Source organism: Podarcis cretensis, assembly GCF_951804945.1.
Source record: "Podarcis cretensis genome assembly, chromosome: 2".
In the NCBI taxonomy this organism is placed as follows: Eukaryota; Metazoa; Chordata; class Lepidosauria; order Squamata; family Lacertidae; genus Podarcis; species Podarcis cretensis.
In genome coordinates this window covers 41,404,202-41,432,156 of record NC_137171.1, presented here as the reverse complement: position 1 = coordinate 41,432,156, position 27,955 = coordinate 41,404,202, and the positions used below count along the sequence as shown (strand labels likewise).

At 45.6% G+C, this 27,955-nt stretch overlaps 1 protein-coding gene across 4 annotated transcripts in view; it reads right to left on the bottom strand.

Annotated features, from left to right (window-relative positions):
- Positions 1-238: 238 nt before the first annotated feature.
- The window catches only part of PIK3R5 (phosphoinositide-3-kinase regulatory subunit 5), a 51,232-nt gene continuing 23,515 nt past the window's right edge, over positions 239-27,955 (bottom strand). For all 4 annotated transcript variants that reach the window (XM_079965973.1, XM_079965976.1, XM_079965974.1 and 1 more), the window contains exons 2-19: positions 24,938-25,050; positions 21,973-22,073; positions 18,692-18,760; positions 17,686-17,824; positions 14,801-14,870; positions 13,650-13,824; positions 12,757-12,913; positions 12,548-12,631; positions 11,529-12,267; positions 10,740-10,890; positions 10,289-10,414; positions 9,387-9,515; positions 8,275-8,368; positions 7,072-7,148; positions 6,692-6,785; positions 4,533-4,615; positions 4,295-4,407; positions 239-3,269 (exon numbers count right to left, since the gene is read on the bottom strand). In XM_079965973.1, the coding sequence (XP_079822099.1) occupies positions 3,122-3,269; positions 4,295-4,407; positions 4,533-4,615; positions 6,692-6,785; positions 7,072-7,148; positions 8,275-8,368; positions 9,387-9,515; positions 10,289-10,414; positions 10,740-10,890; positions 11,529-12,267; positions 12,548-12,631; positions 12,757-12,913; positions 13,650-13,824; positions 14,801-14,870; positions 17,686-17,824; positions 18,692-18,760; positions 21,973-22,073; positions 24,938-25,037 (2,649 nt within the window). In that variant the 5' untranslated portion in view covers positions 25,038-25,050 and the 3' untranslated portion in view covers positions 239-3,121. The remainder of the gene's footprint in view (positions 3,270-4,294; positions 4,408-4,532; positions 4,616-6,691; positions 6,786-7,071; positions 7,149-8,274; positions 8,369-9,386; positions 9,516-10,288; positions 10,415-10,739; positions 10,891-11,528; positions 12,268-12,547; positions 12,632-12,756; positions 12,914-13,649; positions 13,825-14,800; positions 14,871-17,685; positions 17,825-18,691; positions 18,761-21,972; positions 22,074-24,937; positions 25,051-27,955) is intronic.

Below are 27,955 nucleotides of genomic sequence, written 5' to 3'. Positions count from 1 at the left end.
CCTCCTTGGTTTTGTATTGAACTTCATAGAGGACGTATAGAGGATCAAATAATCACTTTTTTGCTTATGGACAAGGCTTTATTGATGCTAATTGTGCAGGATTCTTTGGTGCCATCCAGTGGTTCAACTATGCAACAACTTTCCCCTGGCTAAAAAGCAGCCTGAATATTAGCATGAAGCAAATGAGAAAACATATTAAAAAACAACGCAGCTGTTTTTAAAACATGTAGAGACTTGATTTATGAAAATGTGGCTTTATTTCAAATAAATTTACAATAAAATATCTCAACAATATTTTATAAAATTAGGTCACAATATAAAATTTACACAGTGGGTTTATGTACAAAAGGAAGCAACTCTTGCATCTATTAAGGAAATGCTCCAACAGACAAAAGGTACTCAATTTCTGTAGAAAAGTTTGCATTTATAATGAACACACTTCCTCCCTCCCTCCCTCCCTCCCTTCCAAAAACTTCTTACAAACAGCTACTGAAAACCACAGTGCATCACTCTGCCTTTATTGCCACAAATTGCTTTTACAGGCAGGTCTGTGGCAGTGGTCTTGAGAGGGTAAGGTGTTAAGATTGCAACTTGAAACCAAGGGCAAACAGCTCATTTTAAGGAACAAAATCAGTGCTTTAAAAACAAAAAAACAGGACGTACAAAAGCTGTTAAAAGCACCACTTTGTGGCATCCCATGGCTTGTGTGTGTGCACCTTTCTGCAAGCTTTCTAGGGAAGAATTTGAGACTTGACATCCTTTGTCCTCAATTCCTCACCCAGCAATTTCTTGATCGTTGAACTACTAGCTGATACTTTGAGAAATCTGCATTGCACCTAACCCCAGGTCGTTCCTCTCCCTGAGAAAAGAATATGCAACTATTACCCATGCAAAATGTGTGTGTGTGCGTGTGCGTGTTCAATAAGAATAAAAAGTGGAATGAGAAGGTAGGAGGACCTGTTCACTTGCATTTTTCCTTTCCACATTCTGCTGACACTAACACACACGCAGACACTCCCTGCAACTGGGAGTTCAAAATGCCCCTTTAGTCACCACCTCCCACTATCAACAATCAGTTTCACCCATTTGCATTCTCCTCTCAAAAGCAAGCAAGTAAACAGCATGTATTATTATTATAACTTTCATGTAAAAATGGCTTAATTCAAGTAAGAAGGCGATTAAAATGGACCTCAGTGCTACCTACATTTCTCAGGTTAACATTTTGTTTCCATCATCAGGGGGGAAAGGAGTCCCGCTCTACTTGAGGTCCTCCATATATTGTTGTACTCCAGCACCCATCAAGCTCCAGCCAGCATAGGCAATGATGAGGGATGGTGGGAGTTCATCATCATCTAGAGGACCATCCCTGCTACAGAACAAGAGAAACCACAATAGTTCTTTTCCAGTTCTGTTATGAGGCTTCTTTGCCTCTTTGCTACAGCAACCACCCATTCATAAATTCTGCAATTGTGCCTCCTGAAACGATTCCACCTGGGTGTCGCAAATCTGGAGCAAAACAAGAGCATATAACACCCTGCATTCCTCAATATCAGGAATGGGGAAACAGTACCCATCTGCATGTTGTTGAACTCCCAACTCCCATCATCCTTGACTATTGGCCATACCCAGCTGAAGATGGTGGCAGGTAGAGTCCAGCGCCACCTGGAGGAACATGGGCTTCCTGTGCCTGGAATAAACGCATTGGTGGCCAAGAACACCTCAAAGCCATCCAATTCTGCAGGAAGTTAGGCAAATAGAACAGTTTTGCTTCAAAGGCTCTCCTGCAGAGACGTAGGGCATCCACTGACAACCATAGATGGCTATTAGTGTTTTCTTCTCCGATCTTATTTTTACAGAGAAGCACTCTGGTTCATCTAACATTTGTCATCAAACTGTTCTGTTCCATTTGAGAGCACACCCTGCTCCAATCTGCCCTTCAGTTTCATTCAGTGCATGTTCATTCATTTTGCTCACTTCCTGCCACTGCCCACCCCCTGCTGGCCACCAAATTCCAAATTCCAGTTCCTGGTGACTCTTAACAGACTGAGCATCGGGCAATTTTAACAAAGAAAAACCCAAGGTGCAACATACTGCAATCCCTGCAATTTGTGAATGGCAGCAAAGCATAAGCACAAAAGCTGCATTCAGCTCCAGCTGTAAAAAAATACCCCACCTCTGTTGTTATGGACTCATTTGTAGGGCAGTAAGTACCATCATCATCATTTTTTTATTTGTATGCCGCCTTTCCACAGTTAAAAAAACAATGTTCAAGGCGGCTTACAGCATAACAAGATTTACATAATTACAAAAGTCATAAACAATAAATAAACCACATCAAAAAAAATACACAACCAAATGGGAAACAATTTCCACATAAATCAAAATCTAAAACTAAGAATACACCCATTCATATCAGAGTTTAAAATGACATAGGTAAAAAACAAAAACAAACAGAGCCCTCTCTGCCCAGAAGCAGCAGTGGCAGCAGTCCTTTATAGAGCCCATCAGGCCCCGCCCTGGGCAGGACTGTGAGTGGCAGGACTGGGGCCCTCAGGCGCTGAGCAGGGGAGTCCTCCTCGGTGGTAGCCACAGCAGCAGTTCTTATAGATCTGTCAGGCCCCGCCCTGGGCCAGTCACATCAACAATGCCCTGTTAAAAGGGGGGAGCAGACAGCTGCAGTTCTCTCTCTCAATGAAGTTTTTCAATGGTTTAGCAGAAACTGGCCAGTCAAACCCTCCAACTCTGCATTTCAGGTGTGCCCCCATCACATTCCTGCCATGTCATCTGCAATCTCTCTCTCTCTCTCTCTCTCTCTCTCTCTCTCTCTCTCTCTCTCTCTCTCTCCAGCACTCATGGGGGAACCACAGATGGTAGATATTCTTTCCCCTAAATAACACCAAACCCTTTCATATTCCAGGGGTGTCAAGTGCTTGTTTCCCAGTTCTGGGAGGACTACCATGCCCTGCTTCTGCTGAAGCCAAGCTATCCAGCATGGGCAGGAAAACGCATGCCATGGGTTTTCCTCTTTCAGTGGAGGTCCATCTCCATTGGATGCCTGGTAGCACCTTTGATCAGCACTGGGAGTTGGAAGCAGTTCACTCACTCCATCCTTTCTGACTCCCTAGGGCAGTGCCCCACTGAAGGTGGCAATGGGTAAGCAGAGAAGAGAGCAGAAGTCAGAGGGATTCTGTGTAGGGAGAAGTGAACAGGGGTTCTCCTCAATGCAGGGCTCACTTGTCTTGGGCTTGTAGCATGCAGAGACTTCACACCTGTGAATACAGCAGGACATTGAGATTGAAGCAGAAGTTGATTTATTGAGGAGATACAGACACATTTAAGTGCATTATTAATTCTGAGCAAAGTTGCAGCACATTGTTCAGTCAATAGGTGGGTGTACTGGTGCAGCCACCTACCAGCAATACATAGGGCAGGTTTTCCTTGGCCCCTGTACCTGTAGATTGACTATGCAGTGAAGGGGACTCTACTTGGAAAACTTAAGACTCAGAAGCCACAGCTTCACCATACACAAGGAGTATATCTGGATGGATTTTATCCTAGATCAGAAGTCCTGATCCCCATTGCAACCCAGATGTTTGGCCTGCTCAAGTACACAAAGTGAATGGCACCCAGCTTGGATCCTGAAGATCACTGCAGAGGTCTCCTATGAGAAAGTTTTCAATTGTGAACTAAGCTGCATAATCAGGAGTGAAGGGTCACTGTTGGATAAAGTAGACTAAGCTTAAGGCTATCCACAAAGAATATTCAACACTATATACTTTTTGATGGACTTAATCTAGAGGGAGACGACTGACAGGCTGCCCCCAAACCAAATTATCGTAAAGGGCTACTTGGGTCACCCTGAACAATCAAAGCAGCTGAGGATTAGAGAATATGTCCCCAAAACTAACTAAACCTTCTTACAGGATCTGCTGGAACTTGGTGGGAATGAAGAATTTGCTTCACCCCAGGGACGTGGGTGGCACTGTGGTCTAAACCACAGAGCCTAGGGCTTGCCGATCAGAAGGTCGGCGGTTTGAATCCCCACCACGGAGTGAGCTCCTGTTTTTCAGTTTCAGCTCCTGCCCATCTAGCAGTTCAAAAGCACGTCAAAGTGCAAGGAGATAAATAGGTACTGCTCCGGCAGGAAGGTAAACAGCATTTCTGTGTGCTGCTCTGGTTTCGCCAGAAGCGGCTTAGTCATGCTGCCCACATGACCCGGAAGCTGTCTGCGGACAAACATCAGCTCCCTCGGCCTATAGAGCGAGATGAGCGCGCAACCCCATGTTTTCCGTACCTGGTGACACTCTGCAGAATTTTCTTCTCATCCTGGTCCAGGCACACAGCAAAGGAACAGTTCACCCCAATAATCTGGACCTTGTCTACTTTCATCTGAGACACACTGATTTGCTGCAGAAGAAAAATCAGTCAAATTATTGGTGGTGGTTGCAGCAGCAGGGAAATTCTTGCCCACCCAACAACACCATGAGATGAAAATAAATCCACAAAGGGTCAAGACCCACAGGTCAGGCTACCTGATTGAAACTCTTCTTGGACTTGGAACTCTGCCTCTTGATTACCTCTGTTGCAGTGAGAGTTAAGCATTCGGTTTTTGAATCTGGAAGGAACAGGAAAGGAGCTATACTAGTATATGGAACTTTGAGAACAACACCTTCCTCATGGTAAAGTCAATTATGGTCCCTCCAGACATCCTTTTTATTGTGCATTCATGATTATTTGTGTTCTGATTGTATCAGGATGTTTATACACGATACTGCTTTCAATACTCTCTGTGCCTGCAAAGGTTTCAGGACAGACATGCTTCCAACCTGTGCATGTTCCATAGCTACCACCTGAAAGCCTGTAACTTTTCATACCACACGAGTCCTGGAGGTGGGTGATGTCTCACTTTTGTTTCACTTTGTGCAAGAGTGCCCCTCCAGACATCAATAATGCAGCAGTGTGAGAAACTGAGATATGAAAGCTAAGAGCTAAATGGCACCCTAAACCTAGGTTATGGGCACAACAATGGAATGTCTGGGCATGCTTTTGTATAACAAGAATACAAAGCTGAAAATGAATGAACTGCAGCTAAAATATTATGTTCATTTTTCACATGGTCTAGTAGTCCTTCCCCTGCCCGCCCACCCCCCTAATATTCTTAAGAGGGTCTCTTCTCCAGTCTTCAGAGAGTAGCTGGAAATGGGGAGGCAGAACAAGGTCCTCCTTTCCTTCCACTCTGCAGTTTTAATCTGAAATCTCAGGCGTGGTACTGCGCCCAGAGCTTAGAAACGGCTTGTGCTAATGAAATTTCTTGTCACAAAATGTGCCCAGAACAATGGGAGTTTTGAACACTGTGATGCAGTAACACTGGGAAATAAAAACTAGTAGAGTTGAATGATGTATGGATGATCCAGCATCAACCTGCCATTAATGCACTATTACTGCACTAGTGACACGTTGCAGAATGCACCCTCAAAAATGCACCAGTCTGGAGGGACCCTTAAGAGCCCATTATAAAACAAGCCACACACCGTTACATTTTATGGTCAGCAGGGCTGCTCTGCAAAAGTTCTGAAGCTTCAGGAAGAAGTCTATGAAAGGTGCAGTCCAGCGGCTACAGTTTCTGCAGCACCTTGATACACCCCTCTCTTCATTCCCTTGACTCCAAAACTCATCACACTTTCATCTCCCATCCCTCCTCCTCCTCCTCCAGTACCACCACATAGTATCAAATACCAATTTGTTAGTTATCTTAACCTGAATCCCTTTCCCTGGCACATAATTGGGGGCAAGGCTGCATGCAGCAGATACTTGCCTGCACTTTTCTGCAGTGCCTCCCCCTTTCACACCTTACAAAATCCAAGAACCAATCTGTGATGTTGTGCTAGATGGTTCCTAAAAATGTATTTCAGTGAGAAAACCCCACTCAGTCAATGCAAGCAATTAAAAGTATTTTAAATCGAAAGCCAGTTGCTTGCTTTAGTGGGCTAAAAACAGATTTTCTTTAAAAGAGCTGGACCAGATTCAACCCTGATTTTCGTGCAGAAGGTGAGCCAGAGTCCTTGCAGCATTAGCCAGAAAGTTTGTGACACCTTGTGGCCAAGTGTATTACTGCATGACTCTGGCAGATCAGTTCTGAAGCTAGCTGTGTTTTTAAAAAGCAAAAGGGGAGAGATGAAAAAGGAAGTTGCAGCATTTGGTCAACAGAAATGCAACATGCAGATGTAGTAATCCAGGTGGGTGGTGGTTTGGGGTCTGGCCTACATTCCTATGCCAACTGTCCCACTATCTGTAAGAGGTTTTGAAATCCCCCAAGGGGCTAACTACACATGCAACAGAGTCAGATTGTGTGGATTTTGTGTGCAGTAGCCTTTTCCTTGCCTGGCAGAACTGGCAGAACTCCATTCCAAATGTGTATGTCAGCAGCTTCCCTTCAATATGCTTCAGCAAAACAAGGAACCATCAGAACAAGACAACAGCGTATATATTTATATAGAAATACACACACGTGACAAAACAGCTTGCTCACAACACACACACACACACACACACACACTGAGAAGAGCATGCTCATCTACATCAGGAGCTGCCTTTGTTGCAAAGGGCTTCTCCAAATCACCTGGCCCATTCTCCACCTAAGTGCTGGGAGACGGTAGCAAAAAGTCATGTTCACCCTAGCATAAAGACTCACCAAGCTCTTCTTGTTTCTTACAGGTCTTGCTGAGATTGATGGTCGTGCAGACTTTCTGAATGTCATTCCAGCGGCTCCGTCCACTGACTGCTCTCTGGAGGGATCACACAGCACCCCAGTTATTCTCTAGTCTGTGGAAGCATGCAAGAAAGGGGGGGGGGGCAACCACTGCTCACGGCCCCAGCCCCATCTAATTAAAACATTCTCAAAAAGTGCTTCCAGAGTGCAAGTCTTTCACTTACATGTGGCCTCTTCATTCCCTGTATTTTGCCTCTCTGCAGCTGGTTCTCTCCTTTCCAGCCCAGCTAAAGGACTAGGCTTGAATATTAGAGGCAAACATCAGCAATAGGAGCAAGCAGCAGCCACTACCTCTGAATTACCTTGCTGTAGGCGATCTGTAGTGTTAGTGGGATTGCTTCTCTGTCTCCATCTATGCCCAGTCGCTTGCAGCCTGGACCTGCACCAAAAAAAGGGGGAAAGAGAGGAGGTAGTATCTTGTTACAGACAAGGGCTATGTAGTGCAGAGTCTCTTGTAATGTATCCCAGGACATTATACTCAAGAGCAAAGGGGAAGGCAGATGCAATGTAAGAGCAAGTTCTTCAGCAGCAGAACATGGAAGGCTTCGCAACAGAACCAACAGATGTGCAAATCAAAAAACTGAAAAGCTGCCCCAGTCATCAGCATTGCCTCTGCATGTCCCAGGCTCACCACCCCATACTCTGCTGCCACATTCCCCAGTTCAGCTGGAAGTAACTTCGCAGGATTGATCAACCTACTCTACATAGGTCTGTGAGAGAGGAAAAGAACACACCCCATCCTGTGAAGGTAGAAAGAAAACCAGGCTCTCCACGCCCCCGTCTCTATTCTGTTGCATGTTGCAGAGGGGAAGGAGAAGGAGCGGGTGACCCTCTTGTTTCTGCTGCTGTCCACAGCTGTGTTAACTTTCCCCAGCAGGAGGAGATGGCAGCAGAGGCTCCCAGATAGACAGATGAGTTCAGTACAGGCAACAGGCCTCAAGAAGAGGAGGAGAGGCAAGTCCAGCGTTGGAGTTTCCAGTAGCATGCATGTCTGTCAGTACAACTGCAAAAGTTCCTCTTGTGTAGTGGTTAAGAATGGTGGACTCAATCTGCTGAACCAGGTTTGCTTCCCCACTCCTCCACATGCAGCTGCTGGGTGACCTTGGGCTAGTCACACTTCTCTGAAGTCTCTCAGCCTCACTCACCTCACAGAGTGTTTAATGTGAAGGGAAAGGAGATTGTTAGCCGCTTTGAGACTCCTTAAGGGGAGTGAAAGACGGGATATCAAGTCCAAACTCCTCCTCCTCCTCCTCCTGCTGCTGCTCCTCCTCCTCCTCCTCCTCCTCTTCTTCTACAGTGTTATTCACCAAGAGTTTCAAAGGTGCCTAATCCTAGCAGTGTATTAATAGGAGAATACCCATCCCAGCAGATCATCATGCTGTCCAAATTCTCAATTTGCTGCTTTTTCTGTGGGTTAGGAATTTGGTTTCCTCCTGCCCACCTCTGTTCTCCCCTTCAGGGGAATAGCTATGTTAGTTTGTTGCAGACATCTATCAGAAGCATACCTGAGGCTTTGATGGCCCGTGTGGCTGCTGAGTGGCCCAGCTCTAGGGAGTGGATGAAGATCTCTGTCCTCGTCTTTCCTCCAATGAAGGTGAGCTGCGGAATTGAGGAAGGAAGAGGTCAATCCAGCATTTCTGAGACACCCTATTCAGCTCAGCCCTTCTTTAGGTCAAACATTTTCTAAAAACAACCCAGTAGCTTAGGGGCAAAAATGGGATTCTAATTAACAGAGTTCCAATACACAACTTTTTAAACACAGACCAGGTCCTTTCAAAGGCATCACTGAAAAGAAGAACACAAGGACCCAGAGTTATATGCTGCTGAGGAAGTCACTCTATGCAGTATAACAAATAGGCTTGGAGGAAGGAAGCCAGCATCAGTGTGTTGGCTTCAAGAGCAGCCACGGAGTTGGCTTCAAGAGCAGCCACAAGCAGAAGATTGTGTCTGGCAGTTGCTTCGTATTTACACAGTGACTTCATTCAGATTGTGGTTCAGTCATCAGACACTTACAACGAGTATCAGACACTTATGTTCACACACTTTTTCATTTTTCATTTCAGGGTAAACCAGAGTTTGTTCTCTTGTCTGAACTGGGTAAAATAAGATTATGACAAACCATTGCTTGCCTTAAACTAGAACTGGAAGCCTCAGTTTGAACTGGGTTTCCAGTCCTGGATTGGAGATGAGCTGTGATTTGCCTAAAGATCACATGAGCCTGACAACCATACATCTGGGTCCTCTCCAAGAGCAGACAATTGTTCTCTGATGGGACCCATATCAATTTCCTATGGAGGGGCTTCCAATTTTCCCGTTGTTAAGGCACAGACAACATTTTTAGTAGACAGGGGAGTGTGTGTGTGTGAGAGAGAGAGAGAAAGAGAGAGCGAGAGAGAGAGAGACAGACAGACAGACAGATTGTGGCCACCACATTGCAAGTTATCTATATTTGACAAATGTGACTGTTACAGAGTGAAAGTAGTGGCTCAGATCATGGAGGCCCAGCCTGGCCAAACACAAGGCAGGGGACACACAGTTGCTTCTCATCTCTCCAGCAAATATGAAGTGAGTCTTTAGCTGTGTGGCCAATCCCATGAGGCTTTAGGACCAAACTCACCTCTACCTGATAGACCTGCAGCAACACTGGGCGGGTAGCAAAACGACAGTAATAAAGGATCATGTCAGCAAGGATGGGGAGCTGCTCTGCTGTATCTTCTAGGGGCTCACCCTCTGGTTTGGCAGATTGCTATGGAAAGAGCAAAAAGTGAACAAACCCCTCATTCACACACACAGGTCTAGGCCAAGGATGCCATGGTGATTCAACTGCAGCACCTACTCTAGTAACTCTTTCTTCAGCAACATAAGCAGCTTCCTTATCCCAAGTCAGACCATTGGTCTCTCTAGCTCAGCATTGTCTAAACTCACAGGCACTGGGTTTCAGACAGCATCTCTCCCTGGGACTTGCTGAGGACTGAACCCATGACTTTCTGCATGCAAAGCAGGTGTTCTACCACTGAGCTCTGGCATCCTCCAAGAGCAAGAGAGGAGTCAACATTTGAGCATCCTGTGGCTATTTGCCTGAAAATGTGCACCGCTTGGTCACAACAATTCTGTTTAAAAACAGAATCGCCAACCACTGCAGAAAAAATGAGAACAGCATAAGTATTCTCAGCAGCTGCCTTATCATCAGTGCTTTACTTTGAAGAAGAACCCCTTCTTCAGGCAGATACATGTAGATGGGGAGAGTGCTCCATACAGCCCCCATAGGAACCCAGCACCAACAGCAATAGCTGGTGAGTTGGTGGGTAGTGATGGCAACATCAGTGAGTGGGCAGCTAGTTGGGCTAGCTGAGGAGATGGCAATCTGTAGCCTTGAGCATGGCCCTAAACCCACACTCCCATGGGGGAGATGACTGAGTGTGAGCTCATAGGACAATGCTACACCATGAGGCCTGGATCTTACAAAAAGAGAGAGCACTGCTGTTTTAGAGCATAAGAAGTATAGAGTTTAGGACCTACCTGGCATAGAACATTTGTGGGAAGGTTCATTAGCCCAAGAACATTGCGCTCGTACCATGGATCCAGCATACCAATGTAGACCGAGATATCGTTTGTGCTGCTCTCCACCCCTGCCAAACTAGGATCCTGAAAATCAAAGAAAGAAGCATAGCCCATTAGCCAGCTTGCTGCTATCGATGGCCAGGTCTCACCAGAATCATAGCAAGAGGATGCCCAAATTGCTCCCAACATCGAAAGAGACCAAGGTTGAAATTCCTGCTGTGAAAGGTTCTTGATTCTTAGGGTGGAGGCACACAAGCCAGGCTATCCCCACTATCTCAGATAATGCAAGTAGGTTCTTTCCAAAAGAAGGCACCCAACAAGCACCAGTAAAAGCTAAAAGTGAAGATATTGTGTCTCCTGGCATAATGGAACATGCCCCCTGGAAGCCTGCCATTCCCCAAATGCATACCATTGATCCACAGGCACGGGAATGTGGATCTCCTGGAGAAGGAGGAGGGTAGGTCAGTGCAGATGAGGTAGGGCCACTCCTCTTCACGGGGACATAGTAAAACTGCAGTTTGAAGTACCGAGTTAGCCAGGGGCAGCTGCTTTCCTGAGATCTGCAGCGAATGAATAGGAATGGACACATGGGAAACAGTGAGATGGAGACCCACCCTGCTACAGTCTTCAGTCCACAGTCCTAACTAAGCCCAACAAGCCTCCCTATTTGTCCAAGTCACACCCACCTGCCCTACACCTGGTCACCAGGGCTCACAGAATGCTGTGCCATTGATCACATGGTTTGATTTGAAACCCAGCAGGCAAAACTGGATCACCTGACAACATTGCAATTTCAGCTGATTGACACATGGGTGATCATGACTACCTATCAAACTCAGCCCGTGGGGAGGGGATCCAGACAGACCCAGTTCCCCACCCCTGTGCTACAGTCTGCCAGCATCCATCAAGAGGTATAAAAGAAGGGTACAGTATTGTAGTAGTTAGGCATACTGCAGAGCTCAGAACCCATGTCGGAGGCCATTTTCATGACATATTGGTGGCATGAAAGGGTAAGATAGGATATGAATTGGTGTGATGTGAAACTCCAGAGGGGACCTTATCTGCCACTCCCTTGGGCCAAAGGTAGGTAAGCAGGATGTTAAGAGGAAATCCCTCCTGTGTCTGCAGCTGATCCCTTAACAGGGACTCAGCAAATAGAGGAGATCACCAGCAGCCAGCAGGCTGTTCTGCCACTTACTTAAGATTGCTGTAAGCCCGGGCCACTTTCCCAGAGATGCGGTCAGAGCCAAACACGACCACCCGCAGCGTTGAGACCTTGGTGTCCTCGTCGCAGCTCAGGAAGGGCCTGCGCTGGACACAGGCATTCTGCGGCACACGGGTCTGGAAAAGTGTGGCGCTCAGTGCATGCTGTGGCAGAGAGTGTGCACGCCGTGAGCGTGTGGGGATGCGCTCTTTGACCACGGGGTTGTAGAGGCTCTCGGCTCGGCGCAGCGGCAGTGAGAGCGACGCCACCTCAGAAACGTCCCGCAATTCCCTGCCCAGGATGAGCTGGCTCTTGCTCTTGAACAGCTTGATTATCCTGTTGCTCAGGCGATACCGGTGCCTGGGAGATGCCTTCTCCTCCTTTGGATCCAGGCGGCCCATTGGCTCAAGGGAGCTCTCATCACTGTCCTCCACATAACCACTGTCTGTGTAGTCCTTCAGGCTGGAGACAAAAGTCTTCAAGGAGTTTTTAGAGGCCAACAAGAGCTCAGAGTCTTTGGAAAGGGCGGAGAGGACTGGTTCCTGTGAGTCACGGGGACTGACCTCCGACAATACGGAATACACAGATTCCTTGGAGACAGCAGCCAGGGAAGTCAACAGAGAAGTTCTTTCTGGACAGTAGCCATCAGCTTCTTCTTCCTCCTCCTCCTCATCTTCCAAAACCACAGGCTTTGGGAAGTGCCCCTCTTTGTCTAGTACCTCATTCAAGATGTCTGCAAAAGGGACAGAGGTGCAAAATTAGGAATAGAAAAGGAGAAAATGTATAGAGTTTTAAATTTGAGATTGCTTTTATACGCTCTGCTCTAATAGCACCCACTTTAGATTTGGATATGTAGTAGGGCACAAGGGTCCCACTACATCACAGCTGATGTTGCCAGGATTATCACCCCCTGGGGAAAAGAAACATACACAGCTGTGCATGGGAAGCCATGTTGGGGCCAAGGAACATCTCCTGGAATCAAGCCAAACTTGCTTACATGTTTCCAAGCTTACCAAAGTTATCCTTATCCCATCTGTAGGTGTAACACCGGGCAACAGGGATGGGGATCAGGTGGAGCTTACAAGGCTGGACTTCCCCTAAAGAGACAAGCAACCAGAGGTTAGGAGTGCAACATGCTCCTTCAGGATGGTATGGAACTGACCACATCCAAACATGCCCACCCACACCCCCCAAGGAAGAAACTGCCCTAATAATTTCCCACCTGTGATTTCAGGCAGCCCAGCTGCCTTTGCAATCTCCAGCAAAGCAGATTCTAGCTGCTCCTTAGCCATGGAAAGGTCATTGCTGGTGGCAGCTGCCAGCTCCTGAGCTTCTGTGGTGCTGGCAAATATCTCCATGAGCTTTTCTAAAGGTTTCAACTGGAGAGAGAGAGAGAGAGAGAGAGAGAGAGAGAGAGAGAACGGTCAGCAGAAGATCTGTCTGGTATCTTAGCATCCATTTCACACACTACACAATATACAACAGGTGGGAGGACACGGTTTAACCATGGTGCATACACTGTGCTGCACTGTTCTGAGCAAGGAACAGGATCACAAAGTTTGGGCAGGAGGATTTACATTTAAGTAAATATCCTGCAGTGCTGCAAGGACACACACACACACAGAGAAAAAAATGCTGTGGTTTTTGGGGTAAATCCAATCTACTTCCTGAACTAAACAGTCAACCTGCAAACAATGCGAGGCAAGTTATTCAGTATCCTTCCTTCTCTCACCCTTTGACCCAAGCCACTTTCTTAGCTATGCCAGTTTTGATTCATTTGCCATCAAAACGTCTGCTTCTTCAAGACTGAAAACTCCTGGAACTTAAGGATCGCTCAGTAATCATTCCACACAGTGGCGATGCGTGGGTTATCAGCACCCGGGGCAAGGCAAGTAATTTGCGCCCCCTAACCCATAGATTTGCGCCCCCTAACCCGTGGATTTGCGCTCCCTAACCCGTGGATTTCCCTAACCCCCAGATGTTGCGCCCGGTGCGGCCGGCCCCCCCTGCACCCCCCACGCTACGCCACTGATTCCACAGAGTTATGTATCTTAAGACTGACACCCGCTGCCTGCCTGGCACATCCAAGGCCCCAGACCACACAGCTTTCTCTACCTTGAGAACTTCACGTAGTCTTGTCAGGTCACATTTGGTCCCAAAGTTAGCTTGGTAGATGTGCTCCAGGAGTGTCACCAGTACCGTGTGCTGGGAGTGCTCTGCCGTGCTCAACTTTTCAGCGACTGAGAGAAACTCCCCATCAACCTCTGAAGGGTTCAGCAACAGGACTGTTCTGTGGGGGTGGGGGTGGGGAATAGGTAAGAGAGAAGAAGCAATAGGACAGCAAGCTGTTAACAGCCCAATTCAGAAATGGAGAGACTCAGAGTTTATCTGTGCCTGGGACCACAGATCACTTCCATAATCTATGAGCTATTGGAGGGCAGGAGAAAAAATGCAGTGGCTCCATACTTCAATTAATTCACATCAAAGCACCAGCAGATGGCACAGTTTTTCTGTTTTTCTACACCCACTCCCCTTCTATGAACCAGCATGCTTAGAAAACATAGCCTGGCATTGTTGAGATAGCTAGCAGTTATAAGACTGCAGAGAAATAATCATAATCTACAACTAGCCCTCCTTATCCATGAACAACTGTTAACCATAAACATATCATGTCTGAAGGGGTGGTAGATTGAAAAGGGGCAGTTGTAGACTTGTCTGCACCTCAGCAGACAAACATCAATTTAGGGTCAGACACAGGTCACTTCAGAGTCTGGGCTGATCCTGTACGTATCCATTATGATCCCACCATCCACATTCCTTTCCCAAACTGTACCTATTTGAAGGGAACAGAGACCTCCTAACAACAAACCAAAATTCCCATGATTCTTTAGGGGAAGCCATGGCTGTTTAAGTGGCAGGATTCTGCTAGTGCAGTTAGGACCTATGATCTGCCAGGTTTCAAGCCTGCCTACAGTCACACCACCACCACTGGTCTGGGAGCCATATCTTTTGTCTGGGGGGTTTCACAGCTACTCAGTAGTGATGGAAAGTCACTCTGCATACACAGGGGACTGTTTCATTTATCCTTCCTTCATATAGTCCAGGGATTTCCTCTGTTACCTGAAATAAATGCTGGGGCTGAGCCCTGGTACAAGCCAAGCCCTGAGCAACAGGAGGACCTGGGAAATTTAAAGGACAATATACCACAAAGTTCCTTCCCTTTCCTAACCCACAGAAAGCAGTCATGATTCCTGCATGCTACTTACACAATGGAACTCTCACAGCTCTTTGCAGACAGACCCTGCTCTGCCCTAACCAGCCTTTGAAATGAAATCCCTGTTAAAAGAAAGAGAAAGTTGTTAAAACACAGCAGTGGCATCCACTTCTCACTGAGACCTCACAGAACTGGTGGGCTCAGGTGGAAGAGACAGGTGAACCCCACAGGGGCAGGGGTGAATGGAAGAAGGAATTCAGCTTGAATACCACTCTTCACCATTATCTTCTTGGATAGCGTCTAACTCCCAAACAGTTTGACACACAGTGTGTTTTTTTACCAACATTGATTTCCCCAAATGTGTAGAGCTATGCAGAAGAAAGAAAGAAAGCATATACAATTTGCTTGCAGCAGTGAAACAACCCATCAGACCAATTGCCTCTCAGAAAATCTGTTGGACTGAAGGATCCACCATGCAAGGTGAGCAAAAAGCATAGAGCAGCTTTCCAAATCTCTCAGCCTTGGAGAAAGATAGCTTCAAGTCAGCCCACCAATGGAATTGGAAAGTTTTGCATTCCCCTGTTTAGGAGTGCTCAGCTACTGCTTGCTTTCAATAATTCACCACTGCGCAATTCTGTCTCTAGCCATTGCACATTGAGAAAGTGCTACCTACGTGACATCCACTACTCCAACAGTTCTTCCATGTTCCACAAATATTCAACCCATTTCCAGTGCAGCTTCTCCGCTTTTGAAACAGTCCAGCTGAAGGACATGCACCCCACAGAGCAATTCTTACTTACCGACTCAAAAACTCTCTATTGCGTGTGGTCACATGGTTTGCAAGGAAGCAATAAGGTAGTAACTAGGCCCATTTCACATTGGCAACATACATTTGAAGTGCATGGTGTCTCCGAGGTTTACACCTCACAGAGCTACAATTCCCAGCACCCTTAACAAAGTACAGTTCCCAGGGTTTCTTGGGAAGGAAACCATGTGCTTTAAATGCATGGTGTGGATGAGGCACCTGTTTTTTAAGGCACCAGTAGCTACTGGGCCCCTGGATATTTGCACCCTTGGACATTTGACAAGATAAATCAGATTAACGATTGCAGGCACTGCATAATGAAAAAGCTTACTGAACTCTCTCAAACTTCAGCTTCCCTAAGAACTCCAACAGTTCAATTTAAACTGTGATGATTTACTGAAAGGTCTTATAGCAGAAGCAAGGAACCGGCAGCCTTAATGAGGAAATGAAAAAGAGACACCCTGTATTTCACCTCTAATGGCATTAATAGGCTCTTCCAAGGTAGATCTGACACTGAATCTGTTGCAGGTTGAAACACAATGCTGGGCACCCAGGCACTTTCTAAGAAAGCCTCTCCATTTAATTGGGGAAACTGCTTAATGAGGAGTAACAGAAGGCTGGCTGCCAGCATGGCCTAATTAAGAAGCTTCCACTGCATAAACTTTAAGAACCCTTATGAGTGCTGATAATCAACGGGAGCAAAGTCTAAGCTCATTAAGCAGGGGCTGCACCATCGTTCACGAGCAGAGACCAGAGGTCCCAGTGTATCATATGGAAATTATCTGACACAGTTACCCATTCAAAGTCCAAGTCTACCTGAATGGATTCTCTGTTGTTACTGGAGCATTTTGATGAGCTATTCATCCCCTTTCAAGTGAAGCTGGAGGGTAGGAGAGCAATGGAGTGCAACCACATCCATTGTGCCAGGCAAATGACTTTGCACAAGAAACGTTCTATCCTTGGGTGGAAACCATGGGCTTATAAAAGGTCAGAGTACTGAAAGGAGCTCTCCAGCCTCTGGTTCAAATCCTCCTTCAGAAGGGGGAACATTAGACAAACCACTGTACTCCCATTTTTAATCCCTACAGGAAGATACTACCCTCGCTGGAATGTGTCCTCGAACTGAGATACTGCATGGCTGAAATGTAGCCTCCTGTCCAAAGGTTGACGCTGCATCCCTTGTTCCACACTTCGTTTCTTCTTTATTTTCACCTTTGGCCCTGCCTACTTTTACCAGCACTGGTATGTGGCCCTTGGAAGGCTGCCATCTAGGGAATTTTGCCCTTGGACAGAAAAACATTCCCCACCCCGATATAAATTGCTAAAACAAGAGTGGCACCTTCCAGATTAAGAGATTTATAGTAGCATACACTTTTGTGTGCTGGGGCTTTATTTCAGATGCGGACAGTCCATCAGCCCACCTGGATTTTCCTCGGTGAGTTAAAGTGCTTTCTTCTCTGAAAGTAATATAAATGACTAAACAAATCTGCCTTGGATGCTTTAGCTGAAATTCCTGCATTGCAGGGAGTTGAACCCTGGGGTCCCTTCCAGCTCTACAATTCTATGATTCTAATAACCTTTATTTGATGGGCCTTTTGTAAATAACCCATCCAATATGGTCTATAATGCATCTTGTTTCAGAACCAATACTGTTGATATGCAAGCACTGAGTAAACTTCTTTCATCAAGATACAGCCTTAATGCTTTTACCCTACGTGCTGGCACCATTTGCACACCATGCAGCATGCCAGCAGGCTTATGGTATGGGATGAAGCCACCACACTCATATAGGCATGTGCATTAAACACCCTCCAAAAATGTTGTGTTTGTTGTAGAGAGTGCCTCTACATGAACACATATGGCTATGAGTGTTTTAAAAATCAACTATCAGGATCACTGTCTTGACTATAATTGCATTGTTGGCAATAACCCTTGCCACAATGTATGCAGCCCACTCCAGTTCATAGCACAGAGTTAGCTTCAATGCCTATAGGGCCCATAAATGTACTGGTACAACTTTAGGTTTCTCAGAAATTCATCAACACCAAGCACACACACACCCCAAGAAGGAAGAGTCAGCACCACAGAGGGCTGAAGGAATCCTGCTGGGAGCAGACAATCTGGATCCCTACCTGGGGCTTTGAGTTCATTGCTGATGAAGGTCAGGAGCTCCTGGCAGATAGTACAGTATGGCACAGGCCAGGTGAGGAAGTCTTGGTATGTCCTCATGGCTCTCAGAAGGAAATCTGACTCTGAAGGAAAGTGTGGTGTCTATAAAGAAAATAGCAGTGGTATAAATAGACCAAGAAATGGAGGCCAGCATCTCCTTATCTTCTTCCAGATATAGGAATTCAGCAACTTTAACCATGCACATTTCCCACTGCCAGCTTCAGCTGCTAGTGCTGTGATCAAGTTCATTCAGCAAAATCCCCCCCCCCCCCGCCAAGGAAGCCATTGGAGAAAAAGAAGACGGGCTGATGCTACATGGGCTCAAGTTCAAGTTTCCCCTGCTGAGCAACAGTGCTGAATGCTTTGAGTGATAGCCCCAAAAGATGTGCACACACCACCATCAAACACAGAGGAAAGCAAAGCATCAAGGTGAAATCCAAAGTGTAATTTGACTTTGCTGTTAGTCATATAAAGAAACAGAACAAATAAATAGGGGGTTTTTTGGGGGGAGTTCACACACATATAGAATTCATCAATGGATCCTTGCAGCACTCAGTTTGCAGTCAACAGTTAGAAGTTCCTCTGTTGAAGAGTACCAGTAATTGACATCAGGTGAGACAGAAGCTCTTTGGTGGTGATGAAACCGATCAGTCAGTGTTACAAGTCAGCACACAATGAGCATGCATGTGTAAACCATGTATGTATCTAGCTAGATAAAAACATCCCAACTACCAATGGTTCTCCTAAAAATCAGGAATACAGAGGTTGACCTGAGTCAGTAGGGAAACTCAAAGTTTAATCTATGTTTTAATTTTGTATGTATGAATAGCTGTGAGCTCTGTTGAGTCCTACATGGTGAAAAGCTGGATACAATTTTTTAAACAAAAACAAAAGGTTTTCTCATCAACTTTAACAGCCACAGAGCCAACGCCTTCAGCTATTCGTTCCAACAATGCTGGGACAACTTACACACATGACAGCTGAGCTGAAGAGCAGAGCCAGCGGAGCAAAGAGATCATAGTTGCATTTCTCTTGGACCTGCAGAGGAAGAAAAGAAAGCACAAGAGGGAAGTGAGATTCTGGTAAAACTACCCAAAGAAAAGCTACCCAAACCGATCACCTGGAAGCTTTGGAGGAAAATTGATGTGTGACTTGACAAGATTGCTATTTGCTTCTCTCTAGGTAAAGTCTACTCTCCAGGTGTTATTTGTTGCAGTGGCAAGTCGCTCCTCCATGGTGACTTTGAGCCCAGCCACCACATCATTCTTGGGTTCTTCAATCACCTTCTCTAAATGGCCCTCACATTTCAGAGGAGTGTCACTATTTCCTAGCCATTCTAAACAATTTTTTCCTGTATTTCCCTTTTTGTATATAGAAGGTGTGCCTGGCACACCTTAGTAAACATTCCTAACAATATGGTATTTTTGATCCAGTGGTAGAATATCATTGGGTAAGCTGAGAGAGAGAGAGAAGAGGGGGAAGTTCTCACACAGTTCCTCTTTGTCAAGAAGAGAAACCAAGCAGCATTTCAGCAACCAAACATGGTATATTTGCATCTTTAGTCAGAACAGCTGCAAAGGCTGCAAGTTGCACAACAGACTACAACAGAAGCTGTGTGACAGGGTCTCAGTATCACCCTAGCACAGGTAAACTGATATCAAGATCTCCAGGTCAAATTTCTTATGCTGTGGTTTTCTTACGTAAGCCACTGGAAAGCAATAGTCAGACTGCTCAGCCAGTAGAGAGAATCATCCACTTTAAAATGTAGGACTCTGAATACTGCTGCTACTACTAATCATACTAATTTGTTTTGGGGGGTTTTATTACGTGGAACTCAGCGTAGGGCTAAGTGGGGCATTGCATGAGTAGAATTAGGTCCACTTGCTCAAGAAGACTTTCCTGCACTCCTCCTCACATGTGCCTCCTAAATTTGTTCTGGGGTTTCCCCAACCCTCCAGAGCAGATTTAGTGGGTGCAGAGGGGCACCGGGCAGTGGGGGCAGAGAGGGAAAGTCCAATTGCACAAGGGGACCTTGGTCTGTGAACAAAACAACTTAGGTGCATCCTCCTCATTACTATTATTATTTCTATCACTATCATTTTATTTATTATTACTATTTATATATATATATATATATATATATAACTATAGTATCTCCTGGAGAAGGAAGAGAGGTGATTAGCTCCCTGAAGAGGGGAACAACCCGTCTACGGCCCTTTCTGCTCTTGCAAGGCCCTATAATGATGCTGTGGCACATAGTACCCCTAAGTGCAGTACATTTTCTTCTTGCAGGCTCTCACCTGCTGCAGATTTTTGCATGTTGAGCCACAAGACTATTTTTAGGCCAAAAATTCCTCAGAATAGCCAGGGCAGGGCCTCCATTAAACCCGCCAGGAAGTTATACTGTCTGACAACAATTTAAAAAGAAAGGGTGGGGGAAAACAGCTTCTAACGAACGGGTTCACAGGAAAACCTGCTACATTCATTCCCTGGGCAGCAACCTTGCTGTGACCCTGTTGCAAACAAGAGTCCTGGAAAGCCTTTTGCATGCCACAAGCTGGGGTCTCCCTCCCTCAATTCCCCACTGGCCTGCCATCACAATAGCTGAGGAACAATGGAGGCAGGGAGCTCAGCCTGCCAAGCAGCTTCCAACATTCTGCCATGTGAGAGACAATTGCTCCCTAATGGGGAGGTGTTGGACAAAGCAGGAAGTAGGAAATCTCCACTTGACTCTGACAGTTGCTGACCCAGGTGTTCTAACTCATTCATTGTCCTCTTTTTCCCAGCAGTGAAATTCAAACCTCCAGATCCAGCATAACAGAGAGCAGAGCTGGGCTCAAGTCAACCCACGATCCTCAAGGACTCTGAATTCCATAGGATCCCAAGCACAGTAGCTGCATTACCACATAAACAGCAAGGTCAACACTGGCTCAAGACATTCTGCTGCAGGGTGGGGAGGCAGTGGGGAGAAGTAATACAAAAGGTGTGTTGTGCCCACTCCTTGCAGCAATGTGCAAAACAAAGTAACTGGCAAACTGCTGTCCTTTAAAAGTTCACAGAGACTGCTGCTGAGGCCAGATTGTTCTTTAGTCATTTAGTTTTGTCTGACTCTTCGTAGCCCCATGGACCAGAGCACGCCAGGCACTCCTGTCTTCCACTGCCTCCCACAGTTTGGTCAAACTCATGCTGGTAGCTTCAAGAACACTGTTCAACCATCTTGTCCTCTGTCATCCCCTTCTCCTTGTGCCCTCAATCTTTCCCAGCATCAGGGTCTTTTCCAGGGAGTCTTCTCTTCTCATGAGGTAGCCAAAGTACTGGAGCCTCAGCTTCAGGATCTGTCCTTCCTGTGAGCACTCAGGGCTGATTTCCTCAAGAATGGATAGGTCTGATCTTCTTGCAGTCCATGGGACTCTCAAGAGTCTCCTCCAGCACCATAATTCAAAAGCATCAATTCTTCAGCGATCAGCCTTCTCTATGGTCCAACTCTCACTTCCTTACATCACTACTGGCTTTAACCATAGCTTTAACTATACGGATACCTCACTCTAAAAAAGGGGGTGAGGAACCTGAAGCCCTCCAGGGACTCCAATTTTCATCCGCCTCACTCAACATGACCAATGGTCAGGGATGGTGGGATTTCTGCTCCACAACATCTAGAGGGCCACAGGTTCCTTGTCACTACCCTAAAGACATGGCTGACTCCAAGCAGGATTCAACCAACATCAAGTACAGGGGCAGGTTGGTTGGATGGGGGTGGGATTACTGCTTGGTTTATTATTACCTATAAAATACTAAACATTTAAAAAATGGGACATATCCACTTATATGTGGGTTCCCAGGGTGCAAAGGGGGGGGGGAGCAATTCTGTGAGTGACAAACTGACCTAAACTCCAGATTCTGTTTCCAACATACAGAGCAATGAGTTACAAATGGCCTCAAAAACTAGCGACTTCCTCCAGGACATGCTGATGCCATTCTGGAAAGAAGTACTCCCATTGCAAGATATTGTGTGCATCTACTCTCTTGCTTTAAATTGTTTTAACATGTTGAAACACCATGCAGAGCACAGAACTTGGTCAAAGGCAAACTGAAATCAGCAGCAAGCTGGGCTGATGCACAAAGAAACCAGCCACTTTTCATTCTTATTTGTACTAGAGGTATTCCAGATTCTTAGAGAGAGAGAGCATCAGACTGAGCAAGAACTCCCTTTGTACAAATATTCTTCTTTCCTATTGCCCTCTTTGATTTACCTCTTGGGTCTTTTGCAAGATTTTCTCCAGAAGGATGAGGTAGTTCCCTGCATCACGACTGACCAACTCCTGGAGACTCCAACAATTCAGACAAAGCCCAGCTGCCAAAAAATGAAGAAACAGGTCACGTTCTGAGCATGGAACGAATTCCAGAGCACTCAGTGTCCTAATTGCAGAAGACAGATGTTCACTGCAATTTTGAGCAAGATGGGATATAGGCAAAATGAAAGAGATTCACAGACCATAATGAAAGCTACGAAGAAAGATGTGTGTGTGGAGTCATTAAAAAAAAAGATAGGTGACTACTGAGAAAGAAAGCTCATGCACTACTATGTGGATCCAGTTCTTCAAGAGAGAAAATGCATTTACCACCCTATTAGGGATAAGAACAACCTGGAATACAGCATTAGGGAAACAATGTATTTTTGACCTACACCAATTATTCCCAGTTGGGGTTAATTCATTAGCCTGCAACAAATCATGTGCACTAACTGTTAGGGTAGAGCTGCCTCAAAGTTTCCTATGGCAACATGTCCAAATAATATAAGCAATCCGTAATATACATAATTCATTGAGTCCCTGAGGTGAAGCAGTAAAAGCAAAGAGCCATTGCAGCCCATAGACAATACCACTCCCCATCTTCTTCCTGCTACAGGATCTGTGGCAAAGTTTTGCATCGCTTTTGCATCTTTGCGGTTAAATTGCTGGTCCTGCATGGAAGGATTAAAAGAGAGAAAGAGACACATACACACTGAGGCAGTGTGTGCAAACCGCACAGGGATGGGCACCACTGTGGCATACTGGTTAATGTGGTTAGGACTGGGGAGACCCAGGTTCAAATCCCCACTCAAACATGAAGCTAGCTGGGTAGCCTTGGACCAGTCACTGTCTCTCAGTTTAAATCAACCTCACAGGGTTGTTGTAGGGATAAAATGGAGGGGGTGGAGAGAGAAGCATGTGTCCCACCTTGAGCTATTGGGGAGGATTTAAGTATTAGAGAATAAGAATCTAAATGGTAGATAAGGGCCTAGCAACTTGGCAACCTCAAGATAATTGGAAGGACGCAGCTGTTACTTGTAATTGCTTTTAGAATGTTGTAAATTGTACTTGTGTTTAGATGTTTTAGTAAATTATAATTGTTTTTAGAATGTTTCAATCTGTTTTTGCTTGTAAATTGTTTATCTGTTTGCTGCTCTGTTTGCTCCTTAGGGGGAAGGGCAGGGTATTAATTCAATTATTATTATTATTATTATTATTATTATTATTATTATTATTATTATTTAATAATAATAATAATAATAATAATAATAATAATAATAGCAGGGTCAGCATGGAAGGCAAATTCCAGAGCAGGTGGCTACGCTCCTTGCTGTCTCTTACTTAACTTCTGGTACCTTGGTCCTCCCCCTCTAGTTTAGCAAAATAGTGCTAGATCAGCAACAGAGGAAGCTGATACTGCAAGGCTGTATCCAGATGGCAACACACTGCAGCAGCACAGCTAAAAAAAGTTGGGTGGCAGCAGCACCCACATTTGCGGCTGGCAGCTTAAGATGAGCTTCAAGAGATGTTTTTCTTGGAACAGAAACAGTGACTTCTCTTCTGAGGACTGCTTGCCTTCTCCAGCTAGTGCTGCCTGCGTAGGGTGGCATTGATGGTTAGCATTTCCTCTCTCAGTTCTCTGAAAGGCAAGGGCAGCTCATGGCTTGCAACCAGCAATTGCTGTGAAACATTACTGAGATGCTGTAACCATCATGGCTCCACATGTGAGCTGCACATGTCCCACTCCATGCCCACCAAACCCTGGAGCAGGCCAATATAAAAATGTGAACCTATAATGCTGCCTTCCATTGCATCAAGTGGTATCGCAGCACTTTAAGTGCTGCATGGTGTAAATGTCGCCAAGTATCTTCCTGCCCTCCACTCTGTTGTAAGAAAGAGGTTGGAGCAAAAAATCAAGAATATTGAGACTCAAAAAAACCCCCACAATCCATAAAAGCCATGTTGAAAAATAAAAATTGAGGCTGTAGGGTGAGGATTTCAAATCAGTAAACTGGCAACATGGCTGCAAAGCCCCAGTTAGCTTCAGACTTCTTTTGAAGCAACTTCGCAAGCTTCCACTCCGAAGCAGCATCTTCCTCTGCTGCCCTTTGGTTCTTGTGATAGCCTTGGTGCTTCTGAAAACATGTCCCATCATGTGGGGTGAGAGCTCAGCACAATGGCCTGGTTTCCACACCACAGTAAGTCAGAGCATAGCTTAGCAAGACCACATGAGAATACTGGCTTCCAGAGATCAACATGCGCTCATTTGGCTCCTCTTCCCATGCTTTTTAGGTCAATGGAGGAAAGCAACAAAACCAAGGTTAGGCTTAGCACGTCTTCCAAACCCAGCATTGTGGTTAAGGTCTCTCCTCCTCAACCACAATCACCTGTAGTTTAAGGCCATGGTTAAGGAGGAGACACACAGCATTCAAAGCCAAACCTTGACTTAGCTGCTGCATTGTGCTGACCTAAAAAGCCCAGGGAGGAGCAGAGCAGCTGCAAATTCTTCCTTGGGAGCTAGTGCATTTGCACTAAACCATGGTTTGCCTTAGTGTAGTGTGCTAATGTGGCCACTGTTCTACTGATACTAGAATATCTGGGAACATCTGTGATGTTCACCTTATTCCCCAAATTATCAATGAGACATTTTTTACTAGCAGGTGGTTGGTTAGGCTTTCAAGTGCTTTCACTAGAAGGAGGAAAAACCAAGAGAGTTTGGGTAAGAAGGAGGATTAACATCAGTTCATTGTTTAAATGTTGAATTGCTTCCCTTTTCATTGGTTAATAGTTTGACTACACATGAACAAACATTGCTATTGCAATAAGAATCACTAAAGAGTGGGGGAAAGCATCCAAATATATTTCAATAGCAAACTGGAGAGGAAAGAAAAACCATCCTGGTATGGTGATGGGGTTAGTCACCTACCAGTCCAAGTGCTAGCAGAGAAAGTGCTTCTGCTGAGGCCATGAAGGCATCTCTCCAGTGCATGGTGGATCCTGTCCTCTGTGCACGTCGTGTGCTGCATTTTAATTCATCTCCTGTAGATATAAAAAGAAGTCAGAGTTAGCCACACACAAGTGGTAAACATAAATCAAACCCAGTTTTTAGTTTACTCCAATTTTTCCAGTTGGTGTCTAGTCTGCTTCCCAATCTTCTTCTGCTCATGATCATGTAGAATTTTGAGATGCCAGAAAAAGGGAAACAGTTGCCTTCGTTTTGACTCCTCACAGAACCCAACAGGAAAGTTTTGCAACAACAAGAGGGTAAATGAAAATCCACAACAGTGGCGTAGCGTGGGTTGTCAGCACCCGGGGCAAGACAAGTAATTTGCGCCCCCTAACCCGTGGATTTGCGCCCCCTAACCCGTGGATTTGCGCCCCCTAACCCTAACCCCCAGATGTTGTGCCCGGTGCGGCCGGCCCCCCCTGCACCCCCCACGCTACACCACTGATCCACAACTCTGCACTTCCTATACGTTCAAAAGGCATCAAGATAAAAGAGAGGAAAGGATCCACAGCTGAGCTGCGTTCTACCACGTCCTGTCGTTGCTCCTGTTCATACACATCCATTTTTTTATACCAGGATTGGGGAACCTGTGTTCCTCCATATGTTGTTGGACTACAACTCCCATCAGCAGCAAACAGGATGGCCAATTGACCAGCTAGAACTCATGCAATCAGAATTTCAGGGCTACAAGAATCTTTGAAGTGACCTTTGAAGAGCATTTCCTTGCATTTTGACAGGAGTCACTGCATCAAAGTGTTACCAATAACTTGTGCAAGTTAGACAAAGAGTACTTCCACAGGAGAGGTGCATCTAGGACAAGCAGCCAACATGCCCAGGTGGCTTAAAGGTCTCCATACACACACAACACAAGACCATCCTTCTATGGGCAAGTTTACCACTCTAAGATAGCAACAGTACAGAAGAGATTATGTGTACCCAAAGGAGCTCAGGATAGAATAAAAAGAAAAGGATATATGCATCCCCACGTTCTCTCAACATCTTAATCACATTTTCATGCAAATGTCAAGGAAAGTGGTGATTGAACAAGGGGCATGATTCACACCCTGAAAGTGGCCTGGAAATAGTCTTCTCTTATGTCAGTTCCTTATGGGACACCACAAAGTGTGATCAGCAGAAGGCTTTCCTTCCCCAATTGGTCACGCACTGGCAGGAAGTCTGACCAGTCCTCATAGCAAATTTGGTCTCTCTCAAAACCCTGGGTTGTGCAATCGAGAACTGACAGCAGAGATAGGACAGGACATTCCCGTAATGTGCAAAAACCACAGGATGCAGATTCTGTTCCTGTCATCGTTTCCTAACACGATGCCACCAGAGACTCCTGCCTTTACAAATCAGGAAACGGCTTAGATTTCTATATAAAACTATATAATTATATTAAAGTCATGGCCATGCTCACAAGGCTATGCCTTACTTATAATTAGTCTGCATGTAGCTTTTTTGCTGCCAATTCCCTCCTCCCAATCCCACGTCTGCTATTTCACTGCTCTGTTCTACAGATTTTTGTAAAAGAAAAAGAAAAGGTCCTGCATTGTTCTTTCCCCCTTCAGATCTTATGTTACTCTTTGCTTTTAATTGAATCAATGAAATACGCACTACACACAGATTGCCAAAGGCTGTTAACGCCATATCTGAAGGTTTGGTGCACAATGAACTTGCAAGATCTGGACTGAACCTCTGTGTCATCTTCCACTACAAACATGCCTGGCTTGGGTATCATGTTGAGCAAGTATAGAAGCATTTGGCACGTGGCTTCCTGGAGGGGGAAGGCATTTTGCACCACACCAACTAGCATTAGTCATACTTGTCATCGCCATCATTTCAGGCCAAAAAATAGGAATGTGACAATTATCAGTGGGTGACTAAGTATAGTCACTGGCAGAGGAAGGGGGTGTGGTGGGTGTGGTCCACCCCAGGTGTCATCCCTGAGGGGGGTGACATTGCTGTCTTGTCCCCTGGGTTGCTCGCCGCAGGCAGCACCCCACTGGGACGCTAGCTGGGTGCTGGAGCAGCTAGCTCTGCCTCTGAGTATAGTTCATACATCACCTAATTGCGGTGGTTTCCATTTCCACCCGCCCACCTCTCATATCTATCCAGAGAAGACTCAGAAAGGCCTTATTTATACCTGAAGTAGATAGTTGTGCCTTGAGAAATAACCGCTCTGTAGTCTCCTCAATTCAAAGAGTACTGGAGCAGCATGGAGCATTGTCAAAAATCTACAAACACCCCACTTCAGTAATGCGATCCATACTACATAGCACTGAAACCTACTCAGCCAAAGTGTCATCACATCTCCAGGTACAACCTGCAACATCAAAGAAGCCATTTAGAGCTGGGGTGTAAAGTGCTATAGACTCCAGCAAGTGCCTGGTTCATTCTAGGACTCAAAATTGGCAGGAACTCAATTCTGCTGCCAAATTCCAGCCAATGCAGAATTTGGCAGCATATACATTCCCAGCTAGTTACTCCCAGCACCATTCAGGGGTTACTAATTATTCATCAAGGGCAATTGGCCAGAGTTCATGTTGTTGCTAAGTTGAAAGCAACTGTCACCACTCAGTCCCTTTCTTTATAGCCCTATAGAGATAGGAAGAGTCACAAGCAAAACCAAGACAAGCTTGTGCATCCCTTAGTTAAATAGATCCAGCGATGGAACCCCTTAGATATTTCTCACCTCTGTATTATATCAAGAAAATCTTTTTAAAGCTTTTGAAAAAGCTGCTGGAGTAAAAAGAACTAACTAGGGTTTTTTTTTACTGCAGGTTGTTCAAACCGAAGGGAGATTTATGTAGAGGGGAAAGGCATAAATTGGTACTAGAGAGGTCCAGAAGGTGGCAACACTGAGAATGGGCCTTTTTGCCAGTGACGCCCTGTTTGTGGAATGCTCTTCCCAGGGAGGTTTGTCTGGCACTTTCACTA